General features: G+C 36.7%; 1 protein-coding gene across 2 annotated transcripts in view; it reads left to right on the top strand.

The window, feature by feature from the left end:
* The window catches only part of LOC121313175 (cyclin-dependent kinase 14-like), a 218,316-nt gene that overhangs the window by 62,891 nt on the left and 140,869 nt on the right, over positions 1-14,556 (top strand). For both annotated transcript variants that reach the window (XM_041245467.1, XM_041245468.1), the window contains 2 exons: positions 2,574-2,668; positions 3,355-3,434. In XM_041245467.1, the coding sequence (XP_041101401.1) occupies positions 2,574-2,668; positions 3,355-3,434 (175 nt within the window). The remainder of the gene's footprint in view (positions 1-2,573; positions 2,669-3,354; positions 3,435-14,556) is intronic.

Raw genomic sequence — 14,556 nt, 5'->3', positions numbered from 1 at the left:
CCATGTAACATGCTATTCATTGAATAGGACGAGTATCCCATGTAACATGCTATTCATTGAATAGGAAGAGTATCCCATGTAACGTGCTATTCATTGAATAGGAAGAGTATCCCATGTAACATTTAGGTGAAAGCACAGTAAAAGAAATGTCATTGTAAAATATGTATTGACAGTATTTTGCTTCCAAACAGGACAAAGAAAGGTGTGTAAAAAAAAAGTATAAAGAAAAAAAAGTTGACTAATGTTATATACAAAGCAAGTTTTCACTCACAATCTAATCTAGCAATATACAATGTGTGTGTGTGTGTGTGTGTGTGTGTGTGTGTGTGTGTATATATATATATATATATATATATATATATATATATATATATATATATATCTATATATCTACTCCTGCTTACTCTGAAGCAATTGGCCACATACATGGACTGCATTAATGCCATTCTTGTTTATTTGTTTCACTAATGAGAATTGATGGTCTTCCTTCACTTACAACTGGTACAATAAAGATCAAATTACAGATTAGATTTTACATCAGCCGGCCCATGTGAAAAAGGAAGCAGGGGATACAAAAGAAAGATCTCAGGTGAGATATCATCAACGCTTAGCACAAAGGAAAGCATTGTGGGTTGCACAAGAAAAAAAAAATTGAATTGAAAAAATAAAACAACTGAGGCTTAGAGACGAGCTTTTATACAATATGGATAGAATAAAAAGCAAGAGTACTGCCAGAATAGTTCCTGGAGATGTTGTAAAAAGGATGCAGCATCAGAAAAAGAGTACATTGCAAAAAGCTCTGTCTCATTACACAGAAGCATCTCATCAAAGCACTGGAGGTATCAAATGATTGATTCCTGAGGTAATGCACAATAGAATGCTCCGCACTGCAGGACTGCAGATAGAGCGGGATTCTCTCACCATTTCTGTTTATTGATTGACTCCTGTAACATTGCAATGTTGTTTTAAGTCCATGGTTGGCACCGATGTTCATAAATTATTAGTTATTAACTAGACCAAACACTCTACCTGAAAAGCTGTGTTCAGCAGCCATGTTATTTGGACATTGAATACAAATTTTAAAAAAAAAGAAAAATAAATATTATAGAAGGTGTCCATTACAATCTCAGTGAATGCTTTGCAAAATAAGGGCATGGTCATTTTAAACAATGCGCTTATGTAACTGTATTTCCATAAAGGACATAGGTCTCACATTTTCCTATGTGAAAGACACACACACATATAGTAAACAGCATTATTAATGGTAATTTTGGTTATCTTTTGTACATATTCTAGTGCTGCACTTCATAAACACCACAAAATGAGTGAATCAAAGGAAAAGCATCAGTTGGTTACTGTAAAGGAGAACCAAAGCACAGAGGACTTGCAGTGACTTCTGGGAGTTCTTGTTAAAGGAACGCATGGATGACATTCTGAATGTGTATAGGTTACAATTATTCTTAAGAGGAAGAAAATAATTTACAGTATGTGCACCACAAGCTATGTTTTAGACAATGAAAAGTATGAACATAATATATATGATACATAATTATGACAGTATTTAAAAAATCAATGTGTATCTGCCAAAGTTTCCCTAACCCTAGCTTGGCTTCGATTAATGACAGTATCCTGAGATCCTACTGGCTTACTGACTTGTGGTGTCACTAACACTGCTCAATTTGTGACTCTATTTACACAGTATCCTCCTAATTACCTCTATAGTACACATGTTCATTTATAAAAATAGACAACTTCAACAACTATGCTTTTCAGTACTGTTTTAATTCTGAATATGTAAACTGACAACATAAATGTTGTGTATAATAATAAAGCCTTGAAAAAACCTACTGGTGTTGTATCATGGTGTTTCCCAGCCTAGGAATATAGATTGTGTAAATGGAATGAATAAAATTGAAATGATATTTGATTAAAAATTAAAACGCCCTTCATGATTGGTTTTATTGTTGCATAACATTGGGGTTTTATTGATATTTATCTATGCTGTATCTTTATGCTTTTTTTCCTTCGTGAATGGGCTTACATGTTGAGACCATTTCATTGAAACCCACGTTCAGTCTCATGTTTCATTCAGTAATTCATCCCATGTATTGTTCTTAGGCGGTGGTTGTAACATAAATGGCACATATTTTTGCCCTTTCTATTTCCTAACTCTTCTTAAATTCCTTCATTGAGCTAAATTACCCAGTCTGTCTGGAACTGCTCCATCACTGCCAGCAACAAATCATCTGAGCCAAACATGAAACAAAACCTCCCTTTTTCTTCAGACAAAATCCTATTGCTAGATCCAGTGTCACAGGGATATGGCCGTAACAGGCTTTTACTTAAAGCAGAACATCTGGTGTGTTGAATGATGCAGAGTTTTATATGTCTGGCAAAAGCCCTAGTATCAGCTATAAAAATGACAAATGATAGTAACTGGCAGAATTACACGATGAAATCTGATTAATAGCAGTTATGGATATCTGACAGTCTGATTATGATGACCCTTTTTAAATGTATTTTTCACTGTTCCATGATGCTAAAGTTTTTTTAACTTTCTGTTTTCATTTCAGCCAACAAGCCCAAAGTTTGGAAAAACAGACTCCTATGAAAAACTTGAAAAACTAGGAGAGGGGTCATACGCTACAGTATACAAGGGCAAGAGCAAGTAAGTTTTTTTTAAAACCTGTTTAAAACCTGTTCAATTCATTCAACTTTTTCCAACTGACTGGGCATGCAACATACCCACTCATACTCTCACAGACATTAACTTAATATTGCAAGCACATTGCACCTGAGCTGCACAGTTACACTGTGCTCATAAATTTGAAATTAACATTGTAGTTTTGAACTCCATTTTTTTTTAAAACCAGTATAAGAAGCTATTGAACTTGGATTATAATGTCTTGGACTAGCTGTAAAAAAAAAGTTTCTTAAAGTGTTGCTTTTCTTTTAGCTTCAGCACTTTCATTTAATAACATGTAATAGATTCCTCTCATTGAACTATTGCCTGGTTAGTAGCAGCAAACTAGGCAGTAGTTTGATTCATAAGGGAAGTAATTCATTAAAGAGTAAATAGCATGGATCCAAAAAATATACACCCTACACACCACATATTAATTTGTAGGTGATTTAAAAAAAATCTGGAAAATATGCTTCTAAATGTAATGGGAGTTACAATTTAAAATAAATAAATATGACTTTATTTCCTCACTACAGTATGTTTGGTGTATTTCATCTGCTTTTGTTTCAAAATCATATGCTGTAAGTCTCAGTAATAGCTTTGTGATTACATTTTAGAGAATGTGAAGAAACTTTAGGTGTATTTTAAAATTGTTCTTCTGTTTTTATTAGGGTAAATGGGAAGTTAGTTGCCCTTAAAATGATCAGGTTACAAGAAGAAGAAGGGACTCCTTTCACAGCAATCAGGGAAGGTATGTTGGCATATGCATATCTATTTACAATAAAACATTTAAACATTGTCATTGGATGTCTGATTTTAATGATGGCTTGTAATTTCATTGTTTTAAATTGATTCTCTTATGTCTAAACTATGATATAAAGTAAAACCTTGCTCAGAACACCTCTGTTATCAAAACATCTCTTTGATAACCTTCAATCATGGGGTTTCCATCAAAGGTTTTGTTTTTTTTAACTCGAGACATTTACAGGAGAAAAAATGTCTCGGGTAAAATGTTTTTTTGGGTTTCCATTTGCTCAATTTATTTTACTTGAGTAAACCAGGTTTTTTACCCGACGTCATACAAATGAATGGGAAAGGTGGCAGGCTGATATGTAAAGTGCTTTTGAAGCTTACTAGTGAACTTTTGTGAAAATGTGGTTTTCATGTGCAAAGAACTGGTATATGAGGATATCTAAGCTGATGTAATGAAGCAAAATACCTTGTGCCTGGCTGGCTAAAAATGTGTTTTATTACTCTTGCCCAATTCTTTTTTCAAATGTCATTAGTGATGAATACTGTTTCAGCTAATGTATCTTACAACTCATTAATTAAAAATAAACCCTGAGGTATAAAATGAAACTGACCAACAGGTATTGCAGATCACCATGGCTAAAAACTGGCTGAGATGTTTTATATATATATATATATATATATATATATATATATATATATATATATATATATATATATACAGTATATAAAGTGACACTGCCTTTCAAAACAAGTGAACCCATGTTAGAGTATGGGTGTTTATGCACGTTCCAACCAGCGACTCTCAAAAACAAAACAAATTTTGCTTTTTATAATCGGACTTGGCAGCTGTGAAGGTTACCTCAGCTGCCAGTTTCAATTTGACAGGTGTGATCTGAGGAGGCTCGTACTGTCAGAGATTCTCTCCTTTCTTTTAAGTTGTGTTGGATTTACTGTTGTGTCAAATATTAATGATGCAAACAAATAAAACGCAGTCAGTGCGTTCATTTGCAATTTTATTTGGTCAGTTCAGAGAGAGCATCAGGAACTTGTTGGATGTTGTTGCGATGTTTTGGGCGATCGAGCTGGCTCATGACATCCAGTTCACCAACTATATTTATTAACGTGGAGGGCAGACACGCGTTGTCTTTGCACATAGCTGAGAACAAAAAGGACAGGAATTAATTCATTTAGACATTTAAGCAGCAAGGGCATTCTCAAACCGCATTAATACTATAACACGGGTATAACACAGTTCATGGTAAATGGTTTTATACAGAACTGTAAACCCTCAAGAAGTATGACAGCACAGCAAAACACAATAATTTAAAAAAAGCCGTCCGCATTATCATTAAGGTGAACTACACCACTGCTAACCATAAAATCGCCCATTAGCCACTACTTTCTGCCATCTTGGAATCCACAGTAACAACTGACCTGCTCCCTAGCAATATTTATAGTTAAGGATAAACACGTTCATTAACATTTACACGTGAAATGCGGGTTTCGTAGCAAAAGTGGGCGTGTTTTTCCAGTGTGTTTCGTCATTTACACGAGTAAATGAGATTTACCCTATCCCTCTCTTTGGCCAAGTTTTTTTCAGCCACAAACCTGATTTACTCGAGTAATTCCCCCAAACGTGTACACACATCGCCATTTCATGAACTGCATGGAAACCCTGTGAATGTTGCTTGTAGCATTCTTCTGTGTGTATAGGGTATAAGTCATGTCCCTTGATTATTATCTTGGGCAATTCAGTATATAATTTGTGTATATGGTTAACGTCAATAACAGCCATATTCCTTTCCGCTGTGGAATCACCACCATCTGTTTTATTAGCTTGAAAGTAACTGCTAAATGCTAAGGAATCAAGTTGTGGCTTTAAAAAAAAAAAAACAAATCTAGAGGTATGTTATAAACCCTTTAATTTGAAAGATTAAGAAGTGTAAGTTTGTTTTTAAACCCCCCTGTTCCTTGGAGACGAGGTGTTGGTGGATCAGAGAGGCTTGCATGCATAGTCGTTATCCAGTGGAACCTGCTTTTCAATTGAAATGAGAAAATTATTCTGATCTGACAGTTCCACAGCTGTAAATTGAGTTCAGGCTCATCCAGCCCCATGTGTACAGATCAGAAAACTACTTTGAAACAGAACTAATTCAACAATTACAGAGCTGGCCGTCCCCAGCCTGGAACGTGTGGTGAATTAAAGTGTGGAAGCTGAAGGCTGATGAACATGCTCTGAACAGGTTCTATAACAGGACAGCAGGGGAGAGCTCCGAGTGCACAAGCGCTTCATTATGCAGACCTGTCAGCCCCAGCTTTCACAAAAGCAACACAGACATGAATTACACTACATATACTTTATTTTCTCTTATCTTCACCATATTGAGTGAGTTTGGAAATCATAGCAGTCGCAGGTGGGCAAGGTTTCAATATTTATTTATTTTTTTGTTGACAAAAACTGAAACTATTGTATAATGTGTATGCAGTTTCAGTTATTCTGGACTGTACTGTGTATTTGGGCATATAGGATCTAGAGATAGAACAGTGCAGAGCATATGTAGCATAGAGAATACACACAGTTTAGGCTGAATGATCGTTTGTGGCAAGCGGTTTTTATTCTCCGCTGGAGAATGTCCCCCAGTAAATGACGAGTGGGCGAGTGCTTTATGGAAGGACATCCTCCTGAGGGGAATAAAAAACGTACACTGCTAATGATCATTCAGTATTCTGTTTACACCACAACTTTATATTTTACAGAAATACCAATAATATTTTTATATTAAGTCAACTAATTCAGGGATTATTTTGCCTGGCAGATCTTTACTTTTCATTGTCAGCAGACTATACTTCGACACAGATAAATTTTGAACTCTGTTTATGGTTTCTTTGCAACCATCTTTATTGAACCTTGAGTTCAGTGTGTCAATTTGCAACCTCTCTGTCCTCAGTGTAGTGTTAGAAAGTGGTACATTGTCAGAATGTGGTACGCATACCAAAACTTGACCTGTGTAATGTCAGAAAGTGATACATTGTCACATTGAAGGTGGTACGTTGTCAGATTTTGGTACAGGAGCAATCAATTGTCAAATTCCTTTAATTACCATTAATTACACATTATTTTTTTGCAAACTTAAACTGTAAAGAATTAGTTTCTGTAAAAAGAAAAAAAATTTCATGACGAACAAGACAAAGTGAGAAGTCCACCATAAAGTTGTGCCAGTAAAAAAATGTATAGGACCCAGTGTATTGCATAGGATAAATATTTGCATACCATTTTCTTAATGGTGGAAATACAATTTTAAAATAGGTAAAAGACCAAAAACAGCATCCCTGCTTTCTTAGTGGAAGTTGTTTAGGCATGCGCGAGCAAGCACAGTGCGCTGCGTATCACTTTTTACCGCGTATCTGAAAATCACACTACAAAGGTGTTAATGAAGGGGCTACAGACTGTTTCAGATAAGCCAGGCACAGGCATAAAGGCATTTCATTACTAAACTCGTTCTAAAAGAAATGGGAGTCCAAATCAAAACAACAATAGCTATTTGAAATCTTGTAATCTATTTTAAAGTTACAAAATCCGCATCACTGGCAGTATTGTTTGATCTACTGGAGCACAGCTCCGTCCTGAGGTTCAGCAGCACACCACTGTACTGGAATGCAAGCAAAGACACATTCAAAACCAGCCCCGGTAAAAATGTTATCCAACTCATGTTATACCCATACACTAGACATACCCAAGCTTGGGAAATATAAACAAAAAAAAAAAAAAACACTATGCCAGTATGAGGAAATACTGTTTGCATTTATTTTGTCATGTAATAATAATAATAATAATAATAATAATAATAATAATAATAAATAATAATAATAATAATAATAATAATAGATGTACAGTTTCATTTAATCTGCAAGTCACACCACGATTTCTATTTTTGAATGCTGTTGATTCAATAAAGATTCCTTATATCCTGGATTTTTTTTCTAACCACAGAAACCTAATTAAAGGCAAATGTATTGCTATCCATACCTGGTCTGTTTTGATAAGTGTTTCCTACATTTGAATCCAGCATATATTTACAAAACTAATCAACTATTGTCACAAAATCCTTTCTAACAGGAAGGCACTAAACATTAGCTTTTTTTTTAGCATCAAGATAAAATATTTGTCTTTTTTAAACATTTATTTTCTTGTGATTAGATCAGTGTACTTTGTAAAGCCTAGCATATTCTCTGTGATAGCATTTGTTTCAACTTGTGAAAGCTATTTGTAATCATTTCTGTCTGCAGTGAGCGTAAGAAACTTGGCTTCAGTTTAGAGACTATAGGAAATTTCTAAATGACAGCCAACTTGTTACAATTTTCATGAACAAGTTGTTAACAAAGATAACAGTTTTTTGTAGGAATGATTTAATGTAGTTCACATCAAGTATGAAATGTAACCATTACCTCATGGGTATTTTTCCCCAAATACCCTGTAACTGGAATAGATATAAATAGACTTCTCGTCAGAGCCTGTGACACAGTCGTGTCCGCTCCCGAAGGCACATACAGACTGCACACACAAATCTCATACTAGAGAGACTACAAACCAGGGACGGATGGTTAACAGTGTTTGCTTGCTTGCCAAACCCCCAGTGTCTTATTAATGAACTGCGCTTCCGTTCATCTGGGTGATGTGCTTTTCATTTCCCCTGTCACGTGACGCTGGCACATCAACGATGCCGTTCATTCCATCTGTTTAATGGGCTGAAGCCGGGCTGTGCTTGCTCAGAAATGCAAGTGCCCAAATCTGCCGTGCACATCCGCAGTAGCACCCAGCCGTTAGCCTGGACTGGCTGTGATTGGCTTAAAAAGGCTGGAGCAGAGCCAGGTAACGCACATGGTGATCAGGTGATCAGCGCGCATGTGCCAAGACAGCAGAGGCTATAAATATGAGCAGCACAGTGTCTTCCATGGTGTGTTACTTTGTGTAAAGACAGAAAACATTACGCTGTTTAAATATTAAAATAAGATTCACAAGTGTAAGTAGCTTTGTCTTAATTGTGACTTCCATGTAAGGTCTTATTTTTCCCTGTTCTTTGTCTTTGAATTTGAGATTGATTTAGATTCAGTGACAACATAAATTTAAATATGCATTGAAATTTCAGAGTATATTTGGTATGTGTTTTTTATATATTTATCTTATTTCCACATCTCACATTTGTATTATTTGTTTTTTAATCATTTTAATCTTGTTATAGCCAAGTCAAGGATTTTTTTTCTAGGTGTTTTTAAAATACCATTTTTTGTACTGTTTTTTTGTAGCTGATCAGTCCTTTATCAGGTCTATATAAATTATCTGCTGGTTCCTGAAAATAAAAATAAAAATCTACTGCATTGTTAATTACATTGTTTTGTTTTGTTTTGTTTTGTTTTTTTCCTTTGGCCTTAATTGTGACTTCCATTTAAGGTCTGTTCTTGGGATTGATTTAGATTCAGGGACCACTTAAATTTAAATGCACATTTAAATTTGAGTACATTTGTGTTTTAGTTTTTTAATCTCTTTTTATTTTTGGCAGTGTGAGGCGTGAGTGTATTAAATGGAATGTCCAGACAGTAATTTATGTGTACAGAAATAAAATAATTTATTTTTATTCTCTATACACAACAAAATGATTAAATAACAAAAGAAAACAAAATGGTGTGAGGGAAGGAGTGCAGGGGTGAAATCCAAAACAAACCGTGATGACTCGTCTTTAATTGTCTTCGTGGCGACCCATACATAAACAAAAAAAAGACAAAAGAAATGTTAGTGGCCTGATTTTTTGAATTTTCAAAAAATCCCGCTGCACCAAACCAGTCTCTCCCTCCACCCGTTACTCCTCCTATTTTACTTTCGGACCAACCCCGAACACAGTAGTACGTTCCCTTTAGTATGTAATGTCCCGCCTCTGTAGTCAGTGGAACACCAATCCCCAACTGACAAGTGTCCTTATCCTTCACTTGACTCCAGTGGCTGGAATTTACATACTCGTACTTCCGCCCCTCACCAAGGTGCCGCCCCTCAAAAAGATGACTTTTGCCATGGTCACGAGATCTTGGTAAGGGAAGTCCCAAGTTGGTTTGATGCCATCTACTGTCGGGAGGCTGAATCACAGACCGAAAACCCTTTGACTCATCACAGGCATATTGTCAGGTTTTAATATTCTAAGTTAATCAAAAAAAAGAAGACATGAACACAGTAGGTTGGGACCCAGCAGACCTGTAATAAAATGAGTGCAGGTGAATAGTGACAGAGGACGGGCAAACACTCTAACCTTTAATGAGTCATGGTATATGCTTTGGCCATGGGGTTGTGCATGTGAAAACAACATTGCACTGTTTTCCACTCCTTGCATCCTTTTTACTAAGGCTCAGGGTGACATTAATGCAGCATGGTCAAGAACCAGAGTTACAGACCTGCAACATCTGAAGATAGTTATTACCACTCTGATGACTACAGCAGAGGCAGAAAGGTGTTTCTCAACACTGAAGCTCCTCTAAATAAAAAAAACATGAGAACTCAAGAGCTCATAAGACATGTAAAATACGTCTAGGTATGTTAGAGAGAGTGACTATTGCTGTCCAGCTTAGCACTGCTTACCGAAATCCCGTAGAAAAGCAGAATGAAGAAGTGTCTAAAAACCGACACAAATTTGCACGCACCATTGAATGCATGAACTTCTGGAAGCTTTTGAATTGGCCTGATGATGTCATGATGAATCATCAACATCTTCCAATCCTGGTGTGTTTCTTGGGCTGGTAGATTTTGTTTCAAAGCTTGATCAGGCAATGGAAACACACTTGAGGAAGGCCACATTCTTAAAAGACACCTCTGACAGTTCAAAATGAACTTCTAGGTTTGCAGGAAAAATATTGTGAAAGAACTGAAACAGACTGATTGTCGCTATTCAAGTTGAAGAAACCAGTGACATTACAAATATTTCCTGAAGTGTACTAATTTTTAGCTACGTTGTTCCCAAAACTGGACGTGTTGTTGAGCGTTTTTTGGGTTTACTGAGTTGAATGCAACGTGTGAATGCTGGAGCTTTTTCCACTGCCATTATGCAACAGCTAGATGCCATATTCATAGAATAAAGTGAAAAGGATAAAATAATTATTCAGAGCTACGATGGAGCTAGTGTAGTGCGTGGCGAGACTGGTACGGTTCAGAAGTTTGTAAGGGAAAAATATCCAAATGCACATTATGTCCATTGCTATGCCCATCAACTAAATCTAAGTTTCAGTGGCTCAAATTTTTTTCCAGACCCCCTCTGGTTTTCAACTTTTTTCTCTCACTCTCCAAAGAAAACTGCAGTTTTGGAAGAAATTGTAAAGAAAATACTACCAACTGCTTCTCAAACAAGATGGAATTTTTGTAGTTGAACAGTTAGGACAGTGTTTGAATAGTACAATCACCCATAGTCTCATGGACAGGAGAGTTTCTGTTCTTCCTGTACTTGTTTCAAAAGAGAACGATGAAGGTGTGTATTTTGTATGGGAAACTCCAGGCAAGGATTATTACATCTGTTGATGCAAATGAAGCCGTGACTCAATTTGTTCAATGCATTCAGGACATCCGAGCATCTGTTAGAACACTGGAATCCAGCCTGCCTGAGAATCTGCCACCAATGCAAGACAAAGGGACCCAGATACCACAGAAGATTCCCAAATACCACAGAAGATTATGACACAGCTACTTTGCAAATTTGAGACATCATCATCTCTCATACAAAAGAATGGTTTGCCTTGAGAAAGCACCTTGTCTCTGCAAAATTGCTGCAGTGACCGTTTTGATGAATATCAGGTAGCTTTCCCGGACGGTGTACTAAAGGAAACAGTTCAAGCATATCCAATCCTTAGTAAGACTTCCTTATGCATGCTTGTGACTTACAGTGTATGAAACAGGAGATTTAAAAAATGCTGAAAATACATTAAGTATGCTTTAACTGATGATATATAACAACTTGGACAGAACATTTCCAGAGATTACAAAACCACTGAAGATAGTTATTACCAATCAGATGACTACAGCAGAGGCAGAAAGGTGTTTCTCAACACTGAAGCAGATGAAAAACGAACGATTAAATGCTTTAGCCATGTTATCAATTGAAAAAGACATGATGGCTGACATTCCTGACTAATAATAAAGTAATGGAAAAATTTGCCACGATAAGACATTGCAGAGCAACCTTTTTGTATTGCTTCCAACAAGAAACACTGAGGTTGGCTCCCTGGGCCAAAAATTTTGACCACCAGCCGCCATTGCTACAAACAGATAATTATCAAAGTTACTTATATCTGCTTATTCACTTGTGTAATTACACTATTTATGCGATTTATTGTTACTTGCTTATAGTGATTGCTACTTACATATTTTGTGTATAAAACCACGGCCAGGAAGTACCTGCGGTTTGCTTTCTAAGGGACAGCGTACGAGTTCCTAATACTGCCATTCGGCCTCTTTTTAGCCCCTCCTGTGCCTTTTTGAAGTGCATGGAGGCTATTCTGGACCCATTAACTCGGAGGCATTTGTGTACTCTATTACCTGGATGACATGGAACTCATCACCGACCACCGTCATTAATTGGACCTGTCGGTAAATTGTGCAAAGAGCAAATTGTGCAAGAGTGCAGAGAATAGCCGCTTGTCTGAAGCTTTTTCAACAAAAAGCTCACAATAGTGACATTTCAGAGACTTCTGGGCTTGATAGCAGCAGCTTCCCAGACCCTACTTGTACTGGGCTTCCTCATGGTAACATGCAAGGTGGCCTTGGCCGAACCTTGTGGCAGCCCAGTTGGTCTGCAATATTGCTTTGCGACAGCTTTAGTAGTTCTACCCATGAGGTAATGGTTACATTTCGTTCTTGATAGGGAACTGTGGCAAAGTGGTTTGCAGTGTGCAGGTGTAGGGGTGATGCAGTGCTCAAGATAATGACAAACAACAAAGTACTGGTGAAATGGTAGTTTATTTATAATCCAAAGTCTGATGACAACAGTAAAGAACAGGAGGGCTGGCAATACACAACAATGTGTATTGCACAGTTCAATAAACAATCGGTTGCAGTCCTAAAATAAAACACACACAAGACACACACACGATCACAAGTCCACAATGAGTGCTAATGTGTAAGTGGTGAATATACAATTAATCTGTGAGCAATGGTGTAGTATTGTCCTGGTTAGTGCTGGCCATAAGCGACAGCTCTGGATCGTGTTAGCTGTCTAATAAATAACAAACAGTACAGACTCGACAAAACAAACAAACACTAGACACTCGTGGTAATATTTCGCTCGTCCTTTAGCATTTCTCTTAACCATAAGCAAAGGAACAGATCACGTAGCCACGTTCCCTTCTTGTACCTTCAGTCAGGCCCCTTGGTTAGTGAGTACAGACATTCCTCCTCCAATCCACGATTGCCAAATTGCTTTCCCTCTGGGGCGATGACTTATTGTACCATAGCTATGCCCCTATCTAGATGGCTGACTTCGACCTAACCTTGGGAATTAATTGTCAGGTCATCCAGTCCAGGGCACTCTGTTCCCTTTATGCAATGCCCTCACAGGTCGGGAGAGAGATTTATCACCAAGACTCATTCGTTCCCTGTCACAGGAATATCAGGTTATTATCATAACCCTGGTTCCCAGAAACAGAAATGTAACCATTAACCTTCAAGGTTGCTGCGTCCATGATTGCAGCAGTCTTGAAGGAAAAATGATGATGAGATCTGTGTATCCAAACTATATATACCCTCAGGGCCAGGCACAACTGTGTCATAGGATCTGACGAGCAGTCTTTGCTATATCTGTTTAGGTTACAGGGTATTTACGGATAAATACCCATGAGGTAATGGTTATATTTCTCTTTCAGGGAACCAGGGTTTTGATAAACTCACATTTTCTGTGGTGATGTATTCACTAAAGTCCAATTCATTAGACATTTTAGCAAAATGTAAATACATGCAATGAATTGTGATTCAGTTACTACAGAATTATGGAATGAATACCCTTAACCCGGGATACGTTTTTTTTAAGGTTTTTTTTTTTTTTTTTTTTTTTTGGTTTTGTCAATTTTGTTGTTTACAAATAAAATTGAAATAATAATAAAAAAAAAAAAAAGTCTTGCGTGCCTATTTCCAAAGCTAGTTAAAAGATAAGTCTGTAGTCTAAATGAAAAAAAAAAATCTTATTTTAGGTGCAATGTTATGACCTTTGGTAGCAAAGCTGTTTTAAAAAGTGTCTGATTAATTAGGTGCATGGCATTTCCACACTTGTAGTGTTTGGATATGGAAACTCTCTTGTGACTGTTCACAGTTTGACCTTTCAGATATCCGTCACCTTTAATATCTGCACTGCTAACAACACCAAATGGAGTGGCACAGCTAAAAGATTAAAAAGAGATTAACAAAGTCTGAAACTAAATGAGCAGGTTTGAACAGAATATTAATTAGCTTTGGGACTAGGCACAGCTGATGGTATTTTCAGTGCATTTAAAACACTGTCCACCATATGCTACAGTAACAACACATTTAACTGTGAGCCTTTTGCTTTTAAAGAGGAGGCTGTTTTGAGTGCCCTAGCTGAAAACAAATCCCATTGCATTAATTATCATGTCTATGGTACTGCTTTTAGCATGTCATAGTATAGGGCCCTACCAAATTCTTGGTACATTTTTGTGAATTTCAGTCATAACATTTAAAAAATCTTAAAATTCAAGGTTTCAGCTATTTAAATCTTAAGTTTCACGTGGTAGAACAAAGTATGAACATGTAGTTAAAAACTGCAAAATAAAAACATTTAAAGCCCTAAAGTTAACAAAAGAATGTGACTAACAAAGCAGAAACGCAAAAAGAAAATGAAACTGAAATCCAGAGGATCGCTCGATGGTACATATAACTGGTCACGGTCCATGTAGGGCCCTACTCATAGTACACAGTAGCAAACAATTTTATGGTGAGAATGCAAAATGGAACTCAGATATTAGGTAGCATAACCCATCTTTTAAGCATTATCTGGTGTTTTCTGAGATTCAAATTTTTTTGAACTCTCAGATTTTTGGTTGTGCTATTTCCAGTTCCCTTGACTTGTTTCATTTTAACAAAA

Source organism: Polyodon spathula, chromosome 3, assembly GCF_017654505.1.
Source record: "Polyodon spathula isolate WHYD16114869_AA chromosome 3, ASM1765450v1, whole genome shotgun sequence".
NCBI classification, from domain to species: domain Eukaryota; kingdom Metazoa; phylum Chordata; class Actinopteri; order Acipenseriformes; family Polyodontidae; genus Polyodon; species Polyodon spathula.
This window is presented reverse-complemented; position numbering and strand designations above follow the sequence as displayed.